The sequence below is a fragment of the Scyliorhinus canicula genome, chromosome 4 (assembly GCF_902713615.1).
Source record: "Scyliorhinus canicula chromosome 4, sScyCan1.1, whole genome shotgun sequence".
NCBI lineage: Eukaryota > Metazoa > Chordata > Chondrichthyes > Carcharhiniformes > Scyliorhinidae > Scyliorhinus > Scyliorhinus canicula.
The window spans coordinates 30,648,202-30,667,760 of NC_052149.1; the positions used below are offsets into that span (position 1 = coordinate 30,648,202).

The 19,559-nt window shown below is 50.6% G+C and overlaps 1 protein-coding gene across 4 annotated transcripts in view; it reads right to left on the reverse strand.

Annotated features, from left to right (window-relative positions):
* hyi (hydroxypyruvate isomerase) overlaps positions 1–19,559 on the reverse strand; it is a 67,581-nt gene that overhangs the window by 36,997 nt on the left and 11,025 nt on the right. Inside the window, exon 1 of one of the 4 annotated variants that reach the window (XM_038793978.1) lies at positions 7,735–7,930. The exons of 1 other annotated variant lie outside the window; for it this stretch is intronic. In XM_038793978.1, the coding sequence (XP_038649906.1) occupies positions 7,735–7,783 (49 nt within the window). In that variant the 5' untranslated portion in view covers positions 7,784–7,930. Of the gene's footprint in view, positions 1–7,734; positions 7,931–19,559 lie in introns of those variants that run through there. 2 more of the 4 variants (XM_038793975.1, XM_038793976.1) reach the window with 2 other exon arrangements.

Here is a 19,559-nt window from a genome sequence, read left to right on the forward strand (position 1 = left end):
GCCGTTAGAAGTTAGCAATATTTTATAACAATCCTGTTCTTGCAATAAAGTGTAACTTCAGTGCGCAGTGAATGAACCATTTTAAAGATCGGGAAATAGGTGGACAGGTGCAGAGATTTCTGAGCCGTTGCTGAGAATCTTATCAAATTAAATCCTTGTCCCTGAACTATAACAATTTGGGGAAAAGTACCATAGGACATAGGAGCAGAAGAAGGCCATTCGGCCCATCAAGTCTGCTCCGCCATTCAATTAGATCACGACCGATCTGATGTAATAATCTTAAATTCCACTTTCCCACCTTATCCCCATAACCCTTGATCCCCTTAATGATTAAAAATCTATCTGAGCCTTGAACACACTTAATGACCCAGTCTCTACAGCCCTCTGCAGTAAAGAATTCCACAGATTCACTATCCCCTGAAGAAGAAATACCTCCTCATCTCTTCCTTTACTCTGAGGTTGTGCTTTTGAGTCCTAGACTCTCCCACAAGGGGAAACATCCTCTCAGCATGTCAAGGCCCCCAAGAATCCTCTCTGTCGCAATAAGGTTGCTCCAACGAGTACAGGCCCAACCTATCAACTTCACCTCATAAGAAGATCCCTCCAAACCCAGGATCAACTTAGTGACTGATTCCAGTGGCAATATATCTTTCCTTGGATAAGGAGACCAAAACTGTTCCCTGTATTCCAGGTGTGGTCTAACTAGTGCCTTGTATAATTTTAGCAAGGCTTCCTTACTTTTAGACTCCATTCCCTTTAAAATAAAGGCTAACATTGGGTTTTAAACATGTTTCTCCATGCTCAATATATTTTGTGCAATAGTTTTGTTTGAGCAGGATTTTGTCTGTGCCCACATCAATCTGGCTCAATGCAGCTACCTGTACCAGGTTCTCCTTCCTGGCTTGAACAACTGACTCACTGCAGGAATCCTCTATCTTTTTTATCATTTACACAGGCCATCCCTTGGCAGCATTACTCACAGACTCCTCCGCAGCTTTGTCTGTCTTGGTTTACTGCTCATTCTCTCACTCCAGACCTTGCTCTCTGAAATGCTCTCCAAAGCCGGATCTGCTTCACAACCCCTCTCTCTGCCCAAAACTTTTTGAAAACATCTTTGACCTTTGGTCCACCAACCTTCTCCTTTCCTACCCCATGCTTGCCCCTCCTTTTTTTAAGTGCTTGGAGCCATTTATTTTCCATTAGAAGTGTAAGGGCGAGATTCTCTGCTCGTGTTCTGCTTGGCGCCGATCCCACTGTTCCCAGTGAATAGTCAGAGGGTCCCTAAACGGGGTTCGCAGCTGGCACCTACCAGCGGCACCCAATGCGATTTGGATCATGCCCTCGCTAGGGGGCACCTGAAGGTCGGGCGGGGGGGGGGGGGGGGGGGAGGGTGATGAAAGTGGGGATGGCATTGATGCACGATCAATTGCACAAAGACTAAGGTTGGGTACAACTGTGGCTTTATTGCAGTCAGATGCGTGGCCTCCTGCTGCAGCTGGCGAAATGGCAGATCAATGGAGGACACGCATATTTATACAGCTCCTACTGGGCGGAGCTAGCCGGCAGGGGCTACCGGCGAACCTGTAGTACAGGTCCCACCTTACATCCTCTAATACAGGTGTACAGTAGTTCACCACATTCACCCCCTGTTAAAAATGTGTCCGGCGGGGGTGGTGTGGAACTATATATAGCGTTGAGGATTATGTACAGTGTCTTAGGAAAGAAATGGGGGAGAAATAAAATGTCCATTTTGACGGTCCGGTGCCCGTTAGAGGTTCAGTCGATCCGGTGCTTTGACGATTCGCTGGGAGTGACGTAACGGTGGCGGCAATGTCGGTGCTGGCGGTGCTGGTGTCACCGATGTCGGTGCTGGTGCTGGCCTGCTGTCAGATGACTCCGGGAGCATGCCGAAATCTTCTTCATCCTCTTGCGTGGGCAGGGGAAGGAGGGATGGGCCTGGAGGGGTTAATGTGGGAGCAGCGAGGGAGGGGAGGATGGCGCCTGGGCGGTGAAGTGTGTTTGGTTGGAACCTGACGGTGCCAGGTTCCTGAGGGAGACAGTATCTTGGCGGCTGTCGGAGAACTCCACGTAGGCATACTGGGGGTTGGCGTGGAGGAAGTGTACCCTGTTCACCAATGGGTCCGCCTTGTGGGGTCGGACGTGTCTACGGAGCAGGACCGGTCCTGGAGCTGCGAGCCAAGTCAGGAGCGACACCCCATATGTGAACTTCCTGGGGAAGGTAAAAAGACGTTCGTGGGGTGTGTTATTCGTAGTGGTGCACAGTAGTGACCGGATGGAGTGTAGTGCATCAGGGAGGACCTCCTGCCAGCAGGAGGCTGGAAGGTTTCTGGACTGTAGGGCCAGCTGGATGGCCCTCCATACCGTCCCATTCTCCCTCTCTACCTGCCCGTTTCCCGGGGGTTATAGCTGGTCGTCCTCCTGGAGGCGATATCCCTGCTGAGCAGGAACTGACGCAGCTCATCACTCATGAATGAGGATCCCTTGTCACTGTGGATGTAGGTGGGGAAACTGAACAGAGCGAAGATTGTGTTGAGGGCCTTGATGATGGTGGCAGACGTCATATCGGGGCATGGCATGGCGAAGGGGAATCTGGAGTACTCATCGACCACACTGAGAATATATGTGTTGCGGTCGGTGGTGGGGAGGGGCCCTTTGAAATCCACGCTGAGGCGTTCAAAGGGGTGGCAGGCCTTCACCAGGTGCGCACAGTCCAGCCGGTAGAAGTGCGGCTTGCACTCCGCACAGACCTGGCAATCCCTAGTGACTGTCCATACGTCCTCGACGGAGTAGGGCAGGTTGTGAGCCTTAACGAGGTGGTACAGTCGTGTGACCCCCGGGTGACAAAGGCTGTCGTGTAGGGCCCGGAGTTGGTCTACTTGTGCGCTGGCACATGTACCTCGGGAGAGGGCATCTGGGGGCTCGTTGAGTTTGCCGGGGCGATTCAAAATCTCGTAATTATAGGTGGAGAGCTCGATTCTCCACCGCAAGATTTTATCGTTTTTGATCTTGCCCCGCTGTTATTGAACATGAAGGCTACCGACCGTTGGTCAGTGAGGAGAGTGAATCTCCTGCTGGCCAGGTAATGCCTCCAATGCCGCACAGCTTCAACGATGGCCTGGGCCTCTTTTTCTACGGATGAGTGCCGAATGTCTGAGACATAAAGGGTGCGGGAAAAAGATGCCACGGGTCTGCCTGCCTGATTTAGAGTGGCGGCAAGGGCGACATCTGAAGCGTCACTTTCTACTTGGAAAGGCAATGTCTCGTCTACTGCATGCATCCTGGCCTTGGCTATGTCTGTTCTCATACGGGTGAAGGCATGCTGTGCCTCGGCTGTGAGGGGAAATTGGGTGGACTGTATGAGTGGGCGGGCCTTGTCCGCATAGTTTAGGACGCACTGAGCGTAGTACGAAAAGAACATCAGGCAGCGTTTGAGGGCCTTGGGGCAGTGGGGGAGGGGGAGCTCCATGAGGGGGCTCATGCGGTTGGGATCGGGCCCCAGAAGTCCGTTCTGGACTACATAGCCGAGGATGGCTAAGCGGGTCGTGCTGAACACACACTTCTCTATTATACGTAAGGTTGAGAAGAGTGGCGGTGCAGAGGAATTTAGCGAGGTTGGCATCGTGGTCCTGCTGATCATGGCCGCAGATGGTAACATTATCTAAGTACGGAAACGTGACCCGCAAACCGTACCGGTCGACCATTCAGTCCATCTCCCTTTGGAAGACCGAGACCCCGTTAGTGACGCCAAAGGGAACCGTAAGAAAGTGATAGAGCCGACCGTCTGCCTCGAAGGCAGTGTATGTACGGTCCGATTTATGGATGGGGAGCTGGTGGTAGGCGGATTTCAGGTCAATTGTTGAGAAGACCCGGTACTGCGCAATCTGATTGACCATATCAGATATGCGTGGGAGGGAGTACGCATCGAGCTGCGTGTACCGATTGATGGTCTGGCTGTAGTCCACGACCATCCTGTGTTTCTCCCCAGTTTTAACTACTACCATTTGGGCTCTCCAGGGGCTGTTGCTGGCCTCGATGGTACCCTCCCGAAACAGCCTCTGGACCTCAGACCTGATGAAGGCCTGGTCCTGGACGCTGTACCGTCTGCTCCTGGTGGCAACGGGTTTGCAATCGGAAGTTAGATTGGCAAAGAGGGAGGGAGGGGTTAACCTTGAGGGTCGTGAGGCCGCAAACGGTGAGTGGAGGTAGGGGGCCGCTGAATTTGAGGGTGAGGCTCTGGAGATTGCACTGAAAATCCAGGCCCAGCAATAGTGCAGCACAGAGATTAGGAAGGACATAGTGACGGAAACCGCTGAATTCTATGCCCTGGACTGTGAGAGTGACCGTGCAGAACCCTCGGATCGGGACAGAATGGGATCCGGAGGCCAGGGAAATTCGTTGGTTGGCGGGGTGGACCGCGAGGGAGCAGCGCCTTACCGTATCGGGGTGTATGAAGCTTTCGGTGCTCCCGGAGTCCAGCAGGCAGTAGGTCGCATGGCCGTTGATTTTCACCATTGTCGAAGCAGTGGCTAGGTTGTGTGGATGAGCCTGGTCCAGCGTCATCGAGGCGAGCTGCGGGTGATCGTCAGAGGTTTCAGACGGAGAGCGTTGGCGGCCCAGGTCGTGGGATGTCATTGGCGTTCCTGCCCTGTGGAGTAGACAGGATGGCGGCGTCCGTAGGTCCTGCGGGGAACAAAATGGCGACGCCCATGGGGCGCACATTGCGGGGGTGGAACAAGATGGCGGCGCCCATGGGCTTTACGTTAGCGGAGCTAGACAAGAGGGCGGCGCCCATGGGTCGCACGTGTACGGAGGGGAAGAAGATGGCGGCGCCCACTGGCCGCACGTGGCCCCGGGAGGAGAAGATGGCGGCGCCCATTGTGCGTTTGGCAGGGGGGAGGGGACGATAGCGGCAACTGCGCGGGCCTGGCACACTGTGGCGAAGTGGCCCTTTTTGTTCCAAGACTTGCAAGTGGCGGTGCAGGCCGGGCAGCGCTGGCGGGGGTGCTTCTGTTGGCCGCAGAAGTAGCAGCAGGGACCCCCGGGGTGCGCGGACTGGCATGTGGCACAGGCGTAATGGCTAGACAGGGCCCCAGCTGGGGGGGGGGGGTCATTTGCGGGGTCCAGGAGAGGTAGGACGGGTGGGCCGCGCGGCGAGCGGAGTAGGCCTGAACATTACGGGAGGCGACCGTCATGGAGAGCGCTAATGTTTTTTTCTCCGCTAGGTCGAGTGTGGTCCCTTCCAGCAGTCGTTGTCGGATGAGGTCTGACCCAATCCCTGTTACGAACGCATCGTGCATGAGGAGATTAGAATGTTCGGTGGCCGTAACGGCCCGACAGTCACAGTCCCTGATGAGTGAGATTAGGGCCCGCCAGAAGTCTTCGATGGACTCACCAGGGAGTTCAGAGCGAGTGGCGAGTACGTGCCTGGCGAAGAGCGTGTTCGCTTTCTGCACGTAGTTCTCTTTTAGGAGTGCCATGGCTTCTGCGCAAGCCGGGGCATCCTGGATGAACGGGAACATGATTGAGCTCAACCTGGAATACAGGACCTGTATCTTCTGAGCCTCCAACGGTGTGGGGGTCGCTGCGTTGATGTAAGCCTCGAAGCAAGCTAGCCAGTGATTAAAGTCCTTTCTGGCGTCGGGCGAGTGCGAATCCAGCTGTAGGCGATCTGGTTTGATTCTGATATCCATCTTGTTGAAAATCTGACTGCAATAAATTGATGCACGATCCATTGCACAAAGACTAAGGTTGGGTACAACTGTGGCTTTCTTGAAGTCAGATGCGTGGCCTCCTGCTGCAGCTGGCGAAATGGCAGATCAATGGAGGACACGCATATTTATACAGCTCCTACTGGGCGGAGCCAGCCGGCAGGGGCTACCGGCGAACCTGTAGTACAGGTCCTACCTTACATCCCCTCATACAGGTATACAGTGGTTCACCACAGACATTAAGGGTGAGGAGCCCTCAGCGATCCCAGAGTGGAGTATCCTTCTCCGAGGATGAATGGGGGTGGAGCCAGGTCACTCTCATGCCTGCGTGGTATAGGGATGATGCAGACATTTAGTGATGAGGAGGAGATAGGTTGCCCCTCCGGGGTCGAGGCTTGTGGTTGCTGCCCACGTCTTCAGGGTTTGCGATGTCCATGGGCGTGACCTTCAACTTACCTTTGAGATCTGGGCGCCCGAGGGAGCCGGTCTTGTCGGCATGTTTAGTTCCCCACTCCAGAAAACATACTAAGGGTGCATTTTAATAGTATAAAAAGCGGGGTGTTTCTCAATGCCTGGAGCGGTGAGAACGTCGCTGTTATCAAAAGGAACTGTTTTTGGCCTTGGCGAGGCCGCACTTACCCCGCTTCCTGCACTGAAGGGCTCATTTTTAAATCCTACCCCGATCTCGCTACCCCCCCGCCCCCAAGAATCGCCAACGCGGCTGCTGAATTCCCCCAACACCCAGCTTGCCTGTTGGATCGTCTGTGAGACCCCCACTCCACACCTCATAAAGGTAGGGTACCCCCGGATTCGATCCCCGGTACAGGCAGCCTGACACCTAGGCACTGCCAGCCTGGCGCCTTGGCACGACCAACCTGCACCCTAGCAGTCCCAGAGTGGCAGTGCCAAGGTGCCTGGGTGTTAGCAGGAGTACCAGGATGCCACACTGTCCAGAGTCAGACCACTCAGGGGCCTCTGATAGCCTGGGAGAACCCCCCAGGTGCTGATACGCCTGGTCCATGTTTGTGTGGACCAGTGCTAAACTGCACCATGGTGAGGTTTCCCGGGTGTGGGAGTTCGTTCCTGGGCATTGGGAGTATCAGGCGGCGGCATATTTAAGTGAGCCAAACTGCTCACTTAAATATGTAAATCTGCTCTCACACAGTGAGGGCGAGATCCAGATCACAACGTCTCAGGAGATCCCGTTAGTTCTTGCGACGCATACTGAGCTCTGCAAATCTTAACAGGTTCATTGAGTCACCGAGTCGCTCGCGATGAGGCCGTTCGACCGCATTCTAAGTTTCGGAGTTTTCACTGAGAATCTCTCCAAGTTGGAAAAGAATGGCTAAGTGTGGGTGAATTTCGATCTGGATCACGCCCATGCACCAGGCCAAAATCACCCCATGATTCCTCCCCACAATCACACTTAAGTCATTTTTTGGGAGATCTTCGCTCATAATTTCAACTCGTGGCGGTTTGGTTATTCACTGAATTTCCAAACCGTGACAAAAACATTTTCAGGACTAACTTAATTGGACCAGTTCCCCGTTTACAGAAATAATTTGCTGTCAGGCACCTCACAACCAACCACTAACCCGCCCCCCAGCCACCCCCGAAACATATTATCAGTGAACGAGTGAGTCCCTAGAATTTCCACAATAGAATTCTAAGAGCCATTAAATATTTTTAAAGACCAACAGCATAAAGTTCTACAGTACATATCCATATGAATATCAATTCTACGGACCTAACCTGTCAAACCCGCCGATTTGCAATTTGTAAAGTAGGCCTTGGTTTCCAGCAGCCTAAATTTGAAAACCAGCCCAACAGTATCACTTTCTGCGCAGGTTAGTTTGTGAATACAGCTGGAGGGAATACAAAGGCCTACAACAGATTCTGTCAATGTGCAGAATACATTTAACCACAGACATTCTTTTGAAAAAAAAAGCATGCCCCTGCAAAATAAGATTATGTTTGAAGAAATTTTTTTTATCTGGAAAAATACCTTTGTAGAAGTGTAGTAATAATTCATTCCACCCTAAAGTGCTGCTCATTCACCTTCCACTGAGTGCACACATTGGCTCAGCAGAATGATATGCTCCATAGCACCGCTCAGTGGCTCGTACTGTTTTATCCCCTAGCAGGAGTTCCAGTCAGATCGAGGCTGTCTTGTCATAAACTGTATTAGTCAGTTGTGTTTTATAACCTGAATTAAATCAGATGTAGTTTTTAATCACATTAATTTGTTATTTTTGTGCTTTCTTTAATAATAATAATAATAATAATAATCACTTCTTGTCACAAGTAGGCTTCAATGAAGCGACTGTAAAAAGCCCCTAGTCGCCACATTCCGGTGCCTGTTCGGGGAGGCTGGTACGGGAATTGAACCCGTGCTGCTGGCATTGTTCTGCATTGCAAGCCAGCTATTTAGCACACTGTGCTAAACCAGCCCCATTAAGATCAAATGCATTTGGCAAAATTTAATTTTTCTGAATTCATTCATGGGATGTGGGCGTCTCAGACTAGGCCAGCATTTATTGCTCATCCCCAATGCCCTTGAGAAGGTGGTGGTCAGCTGCCTTCTTGAACTGCTTCAGGCCGTTTGGTGTAGGTACTCCCATGTGCTGTGAGGGAGGGGATTTTTACCCAGCGCCAGGGAAGGAACGGCAATATATTTCCAAGTCAGGAGTGGCTTGGAGGGCAACCTCCAGGTGGTGGTGTAACCATGGATCTGCTACTCTCATCCTTCTAGATGGTCGTGGTCGTGGGTTGGGAAGGTGCTGTCTAAGGAGTATTGGTGCATTCCTGCAGTGCATCTTGTAGATGGTGCATACTTCTGGTAACATGTGTCAATGGGAGAGGAGGTGACCCAGGAATCTGAAACCCTACCCCTCATACCATCTCTTCAGCCACGTATTCATCTGATACATCGTATTATTTCTACTCTGTCTAGCACGTGGCACTGGTAGTAATCCTGAGATCACTACCTTTGAGGTCCGACTCCTCAACTTTCTTCCTAATTCCCTATTGTCATGTGAGTGTCCCTTTAAGAAAGGTTTTTGGCTTATCACATGGCTTCAGTTATGTCATTGTGTGGGTTGAGCTGGGCTGTGGCTCTGTGAGCTGTTTTTTTGGTTTTGCTTTCACATTTGGCTCCTGCGGACCCAGACAGAGAAGTGTTTTGGCCTGTCTCTCTATTTTCATTTTAAAGAGTTGTTCCAAGAAGAAAGACCATTGTTAATAGCTACCTGCTCTTTTGGTAACTTAAAAGCTATAGTTTGCTTTCCGGAAGGGTTTAAACCTGCTAGTGAGACGGGGTCACAATCTCAGGAAAAGCCAGTCTTAGTCAAGTGAGAATGCAGAGTACAGGGTCATGCCCCTAAAAGGGGGTTTTTGCTTCATGGGATTTTGTTTTTGAATTGGAACAGATAAGGGGGAATTCATTAAGTGTTATACATATATTACTGTAGCTGTGTGGGGGCTTTATGCGTGTAATTGATAAAACTTTTTGCTGTTTGATTATATATAAATGTTAACTACGTTCTTAGAATAAAGCTTAATTTGATTGAAGTGTCTAAAAAGATCTGATGAATCGCACCTCAAGTGAAGGCTCTTGTGCTCATCCTAGCTAAATTCAACCAAAAGTTATAGGTCAGGTGAACTCCATAATACACTTTGGTGTTTTAAACCCTGGCCCCTAACACTATATTCTACTTTCAGGACCTCATCCCTTTTTTTAACCTATGTTATTGGTACGGATGTGCACCACGACCACTGGCTATTCACCCTCCCCCTCTAGAATGACCTGTAACAACTCCGAGACATCCTTCACCCTTGCACCAGGGAGGTAACATACCACCCTGGAGTCTCATTTATGGCTACAGAAATGCCTGTCTATTCCCATTGCAATTGAATCCGCTATAACTATTGCATTATCACACTTCTTACCCCTCCTCTCTGCAGTAGACCCAACTCTGGTGCAATGAATTTGGCTGTTGCTGCTTTTCCCCGAGAGGTCTTCCCCCTCAACAGTATCCAAAACGGAATATCTATTTTGCAGGAAATGGTCACAGGAGATTCTTATACTGCCTGCCTAGCTCTCTTTCTCTGCCTGGTGGTCACCTATTCCCTTCCTGCCTGTAGCATCTGAGCCTGTGGTGTGACTACCTCTCTATACGTGCTATCCCGACACTCTCCGCCTCACAAATGCTCCACATTGTTCACAGCCGCCTCTCCAGCTCCAAAACCCGGGCTTTCAGGAGCTGTAGGTAGAGACACTTGCTTCACACATGCTGGCCCTGGGCATTGGAAATGTTCCTGGCCTCCCACGTGCAGCAAGAGGAACAAACCAAGGCTTTGAGTTCTCATGCCACGATTTACCCTTTTACATTAAATCATTCAAAGATAATTGATATTAGATTAAATCCAATTCTCTATGGCCCTTCTTTGCTTGTCCTTGTTACTACCAATTATAACCCTTCCACTTTAACAACAGATATTTTCAAACTATAATTGATGAAAGCTACCGACCGTGCCCATTTCTTACCAATCAGTTCTCTCCCTTATAGCCATACCTTCAGCAGGGCAAGAACACTCTCTGAAGATTTAAAAGTTACAAAGCAAGGAGAAAACGTAAATAACATCTCTTCCCACTCTGCACCGAATTCCCACTCTGCTTCAAAGTCCCAAATTTAAAGCTCACTCTGCCTGTGGCCTCACTCCGGATTGTGGTTGCTCTCCCACTGCTCGTGCGCAAAGCTCAAGGTTTGCACCCGATTCACCCATTGAGCAGATTTTCTGCTTTGGACGCTAATTAATTATCACATGAAAGTTAATATGAAATAGCCTCCAACTGTGAAATATCTAAATAACATTTACAACAGAACACAGTATTATACAGCATTTAAACAGGAGCCACAATGAAACACAACTCTGCAAAAACATGTTGTGGCTCTGTCATCAAATAATAGATTCCCTGCAGTACAGAAGGTGGCCATTCAGCCCATTGAGTCTGTACAGACCCTCCGAAAGAGCACCCAAACCTCGGTCCACTCCCTTGCCTTATCCCTGTAACCCCACATAACCTTTTGACACTTAGGGACAATTTAGCATGGCCAATCCACCTCATCTGCACATCTTTGGATTGTGGGAGGCAAAGGGGCACTCAGAGGAAACCCACACAGACACGTGGAGAACATGCAAAATCCGCACAGACAGTCACCCAAGGCTGGATTCGACCAGAGTCCCTGGTGCTGTGAGGCAGCAGAGCTAACAACTGTGCCACTGTGCCACCTTTGACCTGGTACAATGAGGTTAGTCTGCAAGACATCATAGTGGCCAACATGAAGGGAAGGAGCAGGAACAAGGCACTCCAAAGGCTGAAGAGCAGAATGGATTGAGCAGAGCCAAAGACGGTAGCAGGGATTGAGCACCAGCGCAATAAGCACAAGCAGCAATAATGGATAGAGGTTTTAACAAAAGTGTTCGAAGGATATTGACAGGAGGAAAGGTCGGAAGGAGGAAAGAAACTGAAATCAAAGCAGGAGATGCTGGAAAACACTTGCTAGGTCAGGCAACATCTGTGGAAAGGTAAAACAGAGTTAAAAAGAGAATGACCCTTCATAACCACCATAACCATAACCATAACCCCCCCCCCCCCCCCCCCCCCACACACACACACACACACACACACAGTTTTCAGTGAGAAAGAGAGGCCTGGATTTCCTGCTGACATTCAGGGCAGTGGGCGGGTTTGGCAGCAGGAGCGGAAAAGAAGGCCAAAGCCACGTATCGCAACGACATCAAACCAGGAAGCAATTGTCCCCCACACACTCCACCGGTCAATGGCGGGCTTCATTTCCCAATTTTCAACGTGAGGAGCAATATTATAATAAATTAATAAAGAGTTATCATATGCCGAAATCATCCCCCATGTCAAAAAAACCCATCCTTGGTGGCATGATGTCAGAACGCTGTGAAGCACAACTGGTCTGAGGTGTGTACCTGACGAGCAGGTCACCCGGGGATCTCGGAGGCGAGTGTGGCGATCGCGGAGAGAGGGTAGTGCTTAGATGGTGCCCAGGTAGTGCCAGGACAGTGCCAGCTTGAGATCAGGGTATTTCCAGGGGTGCCAGCAGAATGGTGGCTTGCCAGGGGGTGCCAGGGAGGTGCCAGGGTGAAGGTTGTTTCCTGGTTTGCTAGCTGTATTCTGGGCTGGCTTTAAAAAATGGCACCCGGATCATCTGATTTGATGGCGGGGTGGGCAAATCAGAGGCCACCCTCCAGCAATACGAAGTGGAACCTCTGACTTCAACTTTTTTCTTTTAAGTGCTGCACCATATGGCGGTGAAAACCACCATTTTTGTTGGCTGCTTCAACTCCGCCTTTCTCGCCTCACATCTGCCTTTGCCGATAACAGGGAAAATCCCCGCTCGGGAATGTAGACAGGAAACTGGAGAGAGAGATGAATAAATGAGATTTGAGAAGATGCCAAGAAGGTGCCGGATAAGATGAGGTGAATTGATGGATCTGAGTGTTCAGGTGAAGATCTGCCATGCTTTAAGTAAATGGTAGAACAGACTTATGAGGCTTAATAGCCTCCTCCTATTCCCCATGTAGTGATATGCATGTGCACAGTAATGCACATAGTTATTCATTAAAGTATATAGTTATTGATGTGACCTCCAACCAGCAGGTGGCGATAGAGATCCACCATGTGATGTGAGATATCCGATAGTTGGTAGTAATTCGTACTAGAGGACAGTCGCACTAGAAGTAGCTTAGTTATCGTTTGTATTATAGTTTGTAAAGTTATCTTTCCACATGTTCATTTTGTTAATAAACTGTCTTACTGGTCAAAGAACTAAATGTTCTGTGTGCATCTTTACCATAGCCACAACACAGAATATAACAGTCTGTATGGCTAGGCCCGCCTTAGTAAGTTGTGGTAAATTGGGAATCTTTAGGTGGTACTTCTATATCATTCATGATTTACAGGTAGAGAGGTAAATAATGAAAATAAGGTATTGCTATGGGCCAGGGTTTAGAGAACCACAAAGTGTATCATGGAGTTCACCTAACCCACAACTTTTAATAGATTGTGGTATGGGGAGCACACGGCCCACTCTACAGGTGTGGTACAGCAGAAATGGAAAAGTATTTTTTTAAAGCAAAACTATGTTTATTCTATGAACTCAAATTAACCTTTTTAAAACATACAGTGAACATCTTAGCAACCATTTATTCAAATACAACACCCAAAGAATACAACACTAAGTAATCCTTCAAGCTTTCCTTTTAACACCCATAAGACTTAAAACACCTTTTACCAGAAGCACATCAGGTTAAAGTCACTACTGCTATTAGTTTTAAATCACCAGGATCGATTTACAGTCTTAGGTTACAGAGAGCGATTCATACACCTTCTGGCTGTGACTGCAGCTATCCTATCTGAAAACTAAACTAAAACACACCCTGCAGCAAACAGCCTAAAACAAAAGTAAAAAGCTGTCAGACAGCCCAGCTCCACCCACTCTCTGACATCACTGCAGTAATAAACAACCATTTCTTAAAGGTACTCTCACTACAGATATTTATACACACACCCTTTTATAAACACCCATTTTTTAAAGGTACTCTCACATGACAGTATTATCGCTGTTGTGTTCTGAGTAGGAGTTGACAGATCCCAAGTAATTCCAAAAAGTATTGTGAATCAACACGCAAAAAGCTGTTAATCTTTTCTCTGCAATATTTTACCAATCAATTATTTATTGGATGCAGATCTTTAATAATTATAAAAACACAAAATTTGGGGAAGACTCTCAGCATGATCTGTGGACCAGGCTATGAAGGGAACTAAAAGGCTTTTTAGCTTCTGTCCCTCCCCCAGACTTCACCATACTGACCGATACAAAGGACGGTGCACGGAATGGAAGAAAGGTGCTGCACACTGCTGTGCAACTGACTATCATCATTTTGACTCTCAAATTAACCATTAAGGTGGAGAAAGAAGCAAAATACTTAGAGGCTGAAAATTATCCCTGTCTCCTAATGCTATAATAGCCACAACACAGAATGACTCTGACCATAGAATCCTCCGACAGAAGTAGTGAAATTTGGGAACACTGCCAGGGTGCCAGGCTGACAGTGCCAAGGTGCCTGGGTGACAGATTGCCCTTGTCAGGGATCGGGGGGTGTGCCCTGCCCAGGTGTGTTGTAACCACCCCAGGCACAGGGACATACCACATAGCTGAGCAGGGTGTCTCAGATACAGCAGTAGCAAACCAGATCATCTGAGATCTCCCATCTACAAATGACCCTCCACCAATCAAAATACTTTGAATTAACGGATGGGAAAGTTGACAGAATTAGAACATAGAACATAGAACAGTACAGCACAGAACAGGCCCTTCGGCCCTCGATGTTGTGCCGAGCCATGATCACCCTACTCAAACCCACGTATCCACCCTATACCCATAACCCAACAACCCCCCACCCTTTAACCTTACTTTTTAGGACACTACGGGCAATTTAGCATGGCCAATCCACCTAACCCGCACATCTTTGGACTGTGGGAGGAAACCGGAGCACCCGGAGGAAACCCACGCACACACGGGGAGGACGTGCAGACTCCGCACAGACAGTGACCCAGCCGGGAATCGAACCTGGGACCCTGGAGCTGTGAAGCATTTATGCTAACCACCATGCTACCGTGCTGCCCACATTGTGTCACATTACACATTTCTGTATTGATGTATTAGAATAAACTATAATGGCTGGCCTTCAGCCTCCCAAAATACCGACAGATTTCATTGTGGTGATGCCTGTTGTCATGACACCCAGGGATAATGCACGGTCCGTTCCAGCCCCACCTGACCCGGAATCGCAACACAAGTGAAATTAGATTTTATTTTAAAATACCTGAGCTCTTTGGATGAGCCCAATAAACTGCAGTCATCAGGGCTGGGATTCTCCAAGCCTGCGCGGGCTTGGCAAATTGGCGTTCACACTGAGACAGCCGCGGCGCTGTACCGACTCCGCGACGCAAACCTCCGAACCGGGTAAAACCGCGCTAACGCGGCTGGTGCCACATGGCCCGGAGAATCGCGAGGGGTGGCCCGATGTGCGATACTCCGGGTCCCCAAATATACTGCGGCCAGGATGAGCCTAGCCCCGTTGGCCTGGTTCTAACATGGTTTAAACAAGCGTAACCTGTCACGCAGGCTGATGCTGTGGCTGGAGGAGGTAGGGGTTGGCGTGGGGAACCCTCAGGATGGCGATACGGCATGGCATGCGGGGGTGGGGCGGGGGGGGGGGGGGGGGGTGCCGGAGGAGAGTGGAGCAGACATCCGCGATGGCCGGGAACCGCCCGCCATGACAGGGCGGAGCCAACGCCACGGACGCCAATGACGCCGGCGGATGGGCACCCATCACAGGTGCTGGCTCAGCTCAGGCCTCCCGGATGGGTGCCAGCCCCTATCCCCAAAGGCACCACCCCCCCCCCCCCCCCCCCCATCCAGCCGCCCAGTCAGCACACCCACCGGCGGGTAGATCCAGGGCTGCACCCACGGCAGCCCCCGGTGAGGGCAGTGCCATCAAACGGTGGCCCTGGCAGGAGGAATGGGTGACAGGAGTCGGGGCACCAAGGGGGCAGGCGGGGGTGGGTATATGCGTGGCTGGGGTGCGAGCTGCCAACCGGGGCTACCATGTAAACCATGGCACCTGGTTGTGGAGGGGGGTATGCGCCATGATGAAACTTGGTCTATCTCCACCCCCTGCAGATCAGAATGGCAACATACCAGGTGTCTACCTTTCTGGCCTTACGGGCCCTATGACTACGTCTCGGTGTTTCCTCAGACGGTACAGCAGAAGTGGAGGTGGACTGCTTTACTCCTGCCCTGAGACTAAGGTCCCTGTTGGTGCTCGTTTGCTGGGGCGGCCAGGCCTGGATGGGCCAGGCTGTGCCTTGGGCGACCGGGATGGTGTGCTGCCACCCTATTCTGCCCGCTGCCCACCAGATGCACTAGGGACGGTGGGGGAGAGTCCAAGGTGTCGCGGTGTTCCGGGACCTCCCCTGTAGATGGACCCGGAACAGGCCCCGGCACCTCCTCCTCCCTCGGGGTGCCCAATTGGATGGGGGTGCGAGCGGATCCAACATCCGAAGCACCCCCGACACCTGGCACTGCCAGTCCTGGAGGCCCGCTCTGGGATCGACCAGGGTATGCACGTTTGCAACCATGGAGCTCAGGGACCAGGTCATCCCTGTCTGGGTCTGTGCGACGCTGGTCAACACCTGGGCAATGGTGCCGATGCTCTCAGTGATGGCCTGCTGAGACTGGGCCATGGCCTGCTGAGACTGGGCCATGGCCTACTGAGACTGGGCCATGGCCTACTGAGACTGGGCCATGGCCTGCTGAGACTGGGCCATGGCCTGCTGAGACTGGGCCACGGTGCTGAGCGCCGCTGCGGTCTGCAGCTGGCTCTGGCTCATGGCTGCCTGTGAAAGGGCAGCCCTGTCCTGGGCCATGGATGCCGCGTGCACAGAATGCCTCAGGCCTTGCATACTCCGACCCATGTCCGACACTGTCACCCCCATTGCTTCCAGCACGGCCATCATCCCCATCTCACTTCTTGGGTCTCTGACTGCATCGGGTCACCGGTGGGTGTGGTTATTCCAGGAACCTAGAACCCGTCTGGGCGGCAGCTGGTTGCTCGGGCCGGTCTGCCGTCTGACCGTCCGGCCCCTCGGCTGCTCCTACCTCCACCTGCTGTTCCAGAACGGCTGTGTGGTGCTCACCAGTGAGTGTCCCAGAAACCTCCTCGCTAAAGAGCCGAACCGAGGTGAGAGTCTCTGCGATGGTGGGGGGTGTAGGAGACAGCAGTGGCGGGAAGTCTATGTCCTCATCGGACCTAAAGTCCGGGGTCCCCTGTGTTGTGGTGTGCTGTGTGTCTGACCCTCTGTGTTGGTCCCCTGGGTTGTGGTGTCCTGTCTGCCTGTCCCCTGTGTTTCCGTCCCCTGGGTCGTGTTTTCCTGGCTTGGTTCGGCCGGAGGGCTGTTGTTACGGCTGCCCTCCCCGTCGGTGCTTGAGTCCCTGGGGGATGGCTGCCTTGGCGAGGGCGGGGTGTGCCTGATGGGCCGGGTCCATCGCTGGGTGGTCCTGCAAGACAAAATACAGCATGTATGGCTCGACAGGCGGATGGGGATGAGGGGGTGGGTTGTGGGGTGGAGCAATACACCCCCTCACCCACACCTCATCCCGCCCCTCACCCCACCTCTCACCCCACCCCGCATTCCACCCCCTCACCCCTCCTCTCACCCAACACACAGCCGACCCTTGCAAGATGGCTGCCCACCACGCAGCGCCAAGGTTCAGCGATGGCGACCTCGGCACGCTCCTGGATGCCATGGAGCAGAGGAGGGGGCTAAATTAAGTGTATCCAATTCATTTTTTCCAATTAAGGGACAATTTTAGTGTGGCCAATCCACCTACCCTGCACATCTTTGGGTTGTGGGGGCGAGACCCACGCAAACACTGGGAGAATGTGCAAACTCCACACGGACAGTGACCCAGAGCCGGGATCGAACCTGGGACCTGGGCACTGTGAGACAGCAATGCTAACCACTGTGCCACCCTGCTGCCCTATCTGTGTTTTAATATGAGATCCATCACGATCTTTAGGATTGTGTTCTTGTTGTGGCGTGTACCGGAGGATTATAGCCGACCTTGTGTTTTTTATTCAGTTTTATGCTGTGCACTACTGAACTTTGCTGTTCCACATTAACAGGGGCAGGAGTGAGACAGGCAACGGTACTCATAGAATCTCATAGAATTTACGGTGCAGAAGGCCATTCGGCCCATCGAGTCTGCACCGGCTCTTTGAATGAGCACCCTACCCAATCCCACACCTCCGACCTCCACCCTATCCCCATAACCCAGTAACCCCACCCAGCACTAAGGGCAATTTATGAACACAAAGTGCAATTTAGCACGGCCAATCCACCTAACCTGTACATCTTTGGACTGTGGGAGGAAACCGGTGCACCCGGAGGAAACCCACGCACACACGGGGAGAATGTGCAGACTCCGCACAGACAGTGAACCAAGCCAGGAATCGAACCTGGGACCCTGGAGCTGTGAAGCCATTGTGCTAACCACCATGCTACCGTGCTGCCCGTACTCACCAACTGTACATGAGCAGCAGCGTTTTGAATTATTTTTGAAATATGCGGTGGGGTGTTTTCCCAAACCTTTGGTTTGTGTGATCCAGCTTACTAACAACTTTCAGCAAACGTGGGTTATGATTTTTTTTATTCTACATTTAAAACCCAGGGGAGAGGTGTTCACAACTTTCCTCTCCATTACACACACACACACACACAATAAAGCATGGAGAAGGGATAGAAAAAAGAGTTTCAGTCCTATGGATATTTTTAAAGTCAGCCCAAGAGTCATAGAAATGAATATTTATTCATTTGAGTGCCAGAAGTCAAAGTCCAGAGATTATTTACTTTGTGATTGAGTTCAGGCCCAGTGGGGTTCTGGTTGGAGATGCAATGTGGAAATCCTTAACACGAATAACATGCTGGGCTTTTTAATCTCTTGACCGCTCGGCATGTGTTGATCAGAGACTTTTAAATTCCTGCAGGCTTTGTGAAATTGAGAGATGGCAACTGACTGATGGCTCAGATGGGGTGCTGGAGTCCTCTGCAGTTGATGTTAAAACGGCAGTCTGCTAGTGAGTCAAATGATGTAATGTTAATCCTGTCCAAAGGTCCAGAGGCTTGGATCGTGTGACATGGCCCGCTAATGGTTCACAGTCACTTTCTGTGCTGTGCTTCCGACCAGAATTCCATTGTTCCTCCTTTGGAGAAAAACAGTATACTGAGTTTCAATCCCTCTCATTTCTGATAGTTCAGATTGGGGAGCCATTTCGTTCGCACTTCCTCTGCTTTTGCTGGTGACAATAGGTGTTTCCAATAAAGTGTGAGATTCCACAGGCTAAGAGAAGAAATATTTTCTTCCTGTAACTCCAGGTGGTAGCTCCCAGAACAAAGGACCAATGCTTTGGTCATAGGACTTGTAGCAGCCATCTTTTTGGGTTCAGCAGAAAGTCCATTTTTTAAGCAGGCAAAATAATAAAGTTTTGGATTTCTTTTCATGTCATATGGACCCGACAATTGCATTTATTTAACAAGTTGTTTTGGTGGTACAGAACTTGAGTACTGAAAAATACACATGCTGTCAAAGCTTTTCATCTGGCACTCATCAGGAGAATTATATAAACACCAAATTTCAAAGGGAACAACAATTCATATCACATGAGAAAAGGGGGCTGATTGGTTGGCAAATGGACTCTGATGACTTCCATTTAAATTCAGAAAAAGCAAGTGTACTCTGATGGGTCAAGGTTGTGGCATGGGGAATGCACCAGGAAATTGTTATGCCTAGTGCCTTTGTTTAATTGAAAAAGGCACAATGCCTGGACACATTGGGCTGGATTCTCTGCCGTTGGGGTGCTCCATTTTACCTGCAGCCTGGGGGAAACCCCATTGACCAGCTGGCAAAATGGAGCATTTCGCTGGTGTGCTAAACCAAAAATCGGGCGCAGCGGGATAGAGAATCTAGCCCATTATTTCTGTTTGCAGCAGACAATGCTCTACATATAAATGTATGTGGCTTCTAGCAAGCATTAATGAGTGTAATTCTTAGCACACTTGGGATTGTTCAGTAAGTGCTGCCCAATTACAAAATCACATCTGGCACTATGTTCTGAGATTTGCAAACATGGGCTGGTTGAGTACGGTCAGTCCTTCGCCTGTTGCAAACA